Source organism: Sander vitreus, chromosome 17 (genome assembly GCF_031162955.1).
Source record: "Sander vitreus isolate 19-12246 chromosome 17, sanVit1, whole genome shotgun sequence".
Lineage (NCBI taxonomy): Eukaryota > Metazoa > Chordata > Actinopteri > Perciformes > Percidae > Sander > Sander vitreus.
Genome location: NC_135871.1, coordinates 7,483,473 through 7,489,182, shown reverse-complemented (window position 1 = coordinate 7,489,182; position 5,710 = coordinate 7,483,473). Strand labels below are relative to the sequence as shown.

General features: G+C 41.9%; 1 protein-coding gene across 1 annotated transcript; it reads right to left on the bottom strand.

The window, feature by feature from the left end:
* Nucleotides 1-2,748: 2,748 nt before the first annotated feature.
* Nucleotides 2,749-5,135, bottom strand: nkx6.2 (NK6 homeobox 2). The gene is given in 4 exon segments (XM_078272996.1): nucleotides 2,749-3,064; nucleotides 3,410-3,582; nucleotides 4,210-4,468; nucleotides 4,471-5,135. Coding segments are annotated over 4 exon segments (861 nt in total). The 5' UTR covers nucleotides 4,651-5,135; the 3' UTR covers nucleotides 2,749-2,815.
* Nucleotides 5,136-5,710: the final 575 nt, after the last annotated feature.

Here is a 5,710-nt window from a genome sequence, read left to right as displayed (position 1 = left end):
TTTGATTTTTGCAAAAGTATCTTTAAAATACAGTGTCCTGAAAAAAAGGGCCTTTTCTTTTGTTGCTGAGTTAAGATTTAAAGTTAAGAGTATCTTCGACTGGCTGAACGAGAGACATTCCGGTAGAAATAGATCATAAATGCATTTAAAAGACGAGTGTGCAATGCTAATAACAAATAGACTTTTCGAGCACGGTATTTGATACTGAACCTTCCTGGAAGTTAAACTATTCGGAACTATTCCGACTTTCAACAGTGACCTTCAGATGGGCTCTCCACAAACACCTTTATAACTTAAACTGATATAAAGGATACTCAAGTCACACCAACATACCGTTTTTCAAAGAAAAATAATACTTAAGTACTATAAAATCAAATTAAAGCCATCATTAAGCACGTGCTGTTGGGATATTATCCAATAGGATAACTGTAAGAAAGGGGCAATTAAAATGTATCGTTGCAGATTCTTTCTTTCTCTTTCTTCGTTCAGAGCCTCGCTGTGTGATGTAACACCATGGTTTATCAAAGGATTGGATTTTAGGACTGCTCTTGTCTGATTGGCTGACTCCAGAAGAGCCGGTGCAGAAAGCTCCCATTCATACTCACTACAGGGAAGAATGAAACGGTGTAGTAGCATCAGGGAGACAGAGGGGGGGCACTTCTGTCAGGGGTCTCCACATTACACCAAACATGATCATTTTCTTCCATTATTGAATAATGGCCTAAACTAGGATACTGTTGCTAGGCAGAAAGACACAAATGAGTTCATTAATCCTGAGTTGGGGAAAAATTAGGATGACTGCAAAATAAAACCAAATCCATTATTAAAAGAGTGACATTTTCTGTTTTGATTTGTAAAAAAATCATCAAAATCTGCCTATAATAATAATAATAATAATAATAATAATGTTCGAATATCTAACCTTTGAACTATTTGCAATAATACTACTACTACTAATACTAATAATAATACTAATAATAATGCTGTCTAGATTATTTAGCTCTTGTTGGGATGCCTTATTGTAAAATAAAAGTTCAACCTGTAGACAATTTCTTCTTTTGAACTTCACTTTTGCTTTTTAGTAAACAATGACTGTTTAATGAAAATATGTTCACTTAATAACATATATTGTGACATTATTATCATTATTATTATTATTATGAGTTCCTTGTTTCCCGCTTTAGACGTTTCTAAAACATAAATCAGCATGAATCCTCTAAAAGCGTCATTGTTGCCAATAATGAAATTCAATTATTGATAGTCATGAATTTATCTTTAATTTATATTAAGCCCATACATTATACCAAAAACCCATAATAAAACAAAAAAAAAATGCTTGTTAAATAATTTATTCATAATACAAAGTGTTTTTTTTTTCTTCCTATAACCTTCCCGGAAGCAATAATACTCTCTTTAATTCCAACACAAACGATGGTGCACTTTTCTACTCCGCTGTGTGATGAGGTAAAACTGAAACTTTCTCAAATGAAATCAAAAGAAAAGTGATGTCGTTAAACAAGCTGTCCTTTGCAGTTATTATTTACAGTATTTTTTCTTTTTTTTTTTTTTTGCGTCTATACACGTGTGTGCCGGTACTGAATTGGCAATTTGTAAAAGGCGGAGAAAAGGGGCCGACATTACTCTGCAGGAATAAAAACCAAAGCAGCAGATAGCCTAATATATCTGAGAGGCAATAAGCGCGTCCGGGCTGCGGAGGGAGAAAGGCTGCCACGTTTCCACTGGTTGAAACAACATAACTTATTCAGTAAAAAATATATACAATCTCACGTACATTTTCATCTTTAGGCTACAGCACAAATCATTCATTCATCTCCAACCTGCGCCCCCCCCCCCAAACAAATGTCATTCTCTCGCCTTTTAGGACAGTGGATACCCTGGTTAAACTGAGCTTTAGAAGCGTCACAGGCCCCGTTTACACCTGTCATTTTAAACATGCGTCTGGGATCCGGATCAGAGTTGTGCTGCTAATAAATCTCTTCTACTAAAAGCTTACAGTCACCTCTCGAAGCTGCACGAGACAAACTGTTTTTCTTTAAACCAAAATTGGATAAAGGCAGAATTTTATAACATGGTGCACTTTCTTCACTTCAAAATGAAAAAAAGGACTGGCAATAATGTCTTTTTTTGTCTGCAGATGAAAATTATTATGAGTACTGAAAACCAATTAAAAAGAACATCCAACGGTCTCATTCAGAGTCAAATGAATGGCCATCCTGGCTTGTAAAGGTGACTGAGGCTGCTAATCATGGGCAGAGGTGTAGCGAGGAATAATGTTAACAAGTGTCATGAATTACACTGCACGGGTAGAGCAAAGCAGCATTACTTGTGGAATAAGTCACAGTAATAAGCCCAACACTGATCCGGATTGTGTGTGTTGTGTGTGTGTGTGTGTGTGTGTGTGTATAATAATTTGTTTACATTTACACCTGTTGTTTAAAACTCCAGTTGGATGCGTAAAAACGGATTTGCGTCGCCGAAACAATTTCCTGTCCCAATATTTCTGTCCTTTCACCTGACATGAACTTGTCATTATCAGTCTTCATGAAGTCCATTGCTGACAGGAGTTATATCTCCGTGTTTACAGTGTCTGTGAGTGTGTGGGGGGGGAGGGGTTTGGATGCAGCCAAATGCGTCTCTGGCCATATTTTGGTGAGCGCGTCTTCCGTGCGTCTTATTCGGTTTTTACGCATTTTTCTTGCTCTGTCAGAGCAGACAATGCGACCCCCCCCCCTCCCCCAGGCGCATATTCGCAGTGTCAGGTGGAAAGGGGATTAAAAAAAAATAAATGAGTGCATCACAAGGTGTCCGAGCTGTTACTGCAGGGGCTGATCAGCGCCAGGTTGCTGGCCTTGTGCTTTTTCAACAGTCTCGTGATTTTTTCGTCGTCTGAGTTTGGGTCCAGGGGTTTGTTGTACTCGTCGTCGTCCTCGTTATCCGAGCTCTCCTTCATCTTCTCCGTCTCGGAGTCGTGCTTCTTCTTGGCCGTGGCCATTTCTGCTGCGTGTCTCTTCCGCCATTTGGTTCTCCTGTTCTGAAACCAAACCTGTTGAGGAGGGGGACAGATGCGCACAGATGCTCAACAGGTCCACATATGAACACGTAATGAACAGAAACGCTCCATTAAACTAATCACAACAGGTGTGTAAATCATCCTGGATACACTCAAATAACAGGCCATAGGCTATCAACAGCAATAACAATTGCAATTAATAATAATAGCAACAACATCAATAATAATACTTGAATAATACATGTTGTATGTCATCGATTACAAATAACGTATTTTCTTGCCCTCTGCATGCAGCCAAAATGGAATTTAAAAAAAAAGAGAGAGAAAGTGGACCAAATAATATTTTCCATATTTGCCAACAATTAAGCATGTTTTTACCTTGACTTGACTCTCGGTCATTCCTAAAGAGTAAGCCAGCCGGGCTCTCTCTGGGCCGGCCAGGTATTTCGTCTGCTCGAAGGTTTTTTCCAGTGCAAAAATCTGCTGTCCTGAAAAGGTCGGTCTGGAGTGTTTCTTCTTTCCATCCTTATCCAACATCATATTAGCTTGAGCTGGAAGGAGAAACACAAGAAGCTATGGTTTTATACAGAGTGGAAGTTCAGACCTTCACTTCTTTTATTTTGAATTAACTGCAAATTAAAAACTTCCATTGATAAAGCCCACATGCTATTTGAAATGTGATGCTCATAAGTTAAACTCAAAATGAGCCTCGAAAAATCTAAAAAGCCTCGAAGTGTGTGTGTGTCTGAGCTCCAAACTATTTACGATGGTACTAATAGCCTATAGTTGTATTTTTATTTTTAAAAGTCCTACCAAGTATCACATTAGAATGAAATGTTCTATTAGGAACTTGTAGTGTGATAACCAAAAGTATGTCTGCCGTCATGGTAACCATGCAGTGGAATGTGTATCCCTTCGTTCAGCTAATATTTATTATAGCCTGATAGTTTTACATGACCTGTGACGGCTGTGTAAAATACAGTGTGGTTGTTTTGTTTTGTGTGTTTGCTACGTAGTGACAGGCCGAAATAATGTCTAAAATCACAAGACAAGCAAAGTAGCTCTACAAAAAAACATTTATACAACCCTACAAATGTGCCGTGGCTTTTTCGGAATTTAACAATTGGAAAAACTCCCCCCTAAACGTGTACAAACAGAGCCAGTCAGACAGGACTTACAAGGACAAGGAACTCGCGGGTCCCTCCAGGGAGAACCCTGCATCACCCCGGGCCAGAAGATAGGCGCTCTCCCCGGCAGCTCGGCCAGCGGCTTCGGATACCGAGACATCGCCGGGGTGAAGTACATCCCCGCTGCTGCTGCCGCCGCGGCGGCTGCGGTGGTGGCCAGGCCGTTTATCCTGGGGAACCCGGAGAGCAGCTGTCCGGCCGAGGTGATAGGTCTCCCAAGGATGTCGCTTATTCCGTGCGGGGTCCCACCCCGGCCATCTGGGAGTTAAGACTGGAGAGGTGGGGCGCCTTAAAGCCCGCTGGGCTCTGCTGCAGCGTATACGGGAACAGGGAAGTCTTCATCTCGGTCATGTTGTGCAACGCCGCCAGCGGGGTGCTGCCCAGGACGAAAGCACTCTGCCGGTTAGCCTCCATTTGCCCGACCGCTAACATTTGTGAACATGAACCACCAAAGCCGCTTGTATAAAAACGGGAAATAAAAAGAACCTAATAAGAGTAAATAAAGGCGCAGAGCGGACTGGTGATATTCAGGAGCCAGGCCACTTCTGCCGCCTTCTGCGAAAGTATCCTGGATGAGGAAGAAGCAGACTCTTGAATGTTGAGAAACTTGAGCAAAAGCGCACTTCTCTTCTCTATTGGGAAGTGAAGAGCTTGGTCAAACTCCCAGAAATGTCTCTCCGCGGATTTGTTTTGGTCGGAGTCTGTCAGCTGGGAGAAGGCTGCATGCGTCCGCCACAGGAATCCTCGCGGAAGTCGGCCGCTCTGATGATGTTTTTAGTGGTTTTGATGGGAACCATTAAGGGGTCGACTTGTCTTTCCATAAATTGACTCGCTCTAGGCTGGGGGTGAAGCGGGACCCGCTGATAATAGCGCAGCCACCTGCACGCGCGCTATTCCCATTGGACGGGGCTGAGTGAGACAGCGCCCTGATTGGAGGAGACAGGAACTCCACTGCTTCACACGTGCGTCTTCGCAGGACGGGTGCTGCCTTGACGTGCTGTCGGAAATAATAGCTTCCAGTTAAACTGCATACGAACGATCCTACTCGGTGGTTTAATGATTGACTGGATTTATTTAGGCTATGATAGATGATATGTTCCCTGTTGCGGACAGTGACGTTTCAGAGCGGGTACACAGCCTAAAAAAGGCTAAAGAGGCTAGCCTAGGCTATATAAAAGTTGTTCACGTTTTTTCTTCCTTTGTAACATATTTGACACTTTAATGTGTTCTAAATGGCCACGCGTGATGTAGGCTACAATTGTCCGACTTTTCTGTGCAGAATCAAATAGCTCCGCTATAGGCTAGCAAATAGAAACTATAGGCATAACTCTTTTTCAGCATCGACTGAAACCACTTGATTGTTGCTCATATAGCCGTGTTAAAGACTTTGAAATTGTGGAAGCCATGGTGTCGGAGGAGACCCTGAATGCATCAACAGCCACACTCTATTAAGATCTTTAGCTCTGCTGTTAATGATGCGTCTCACACCGTG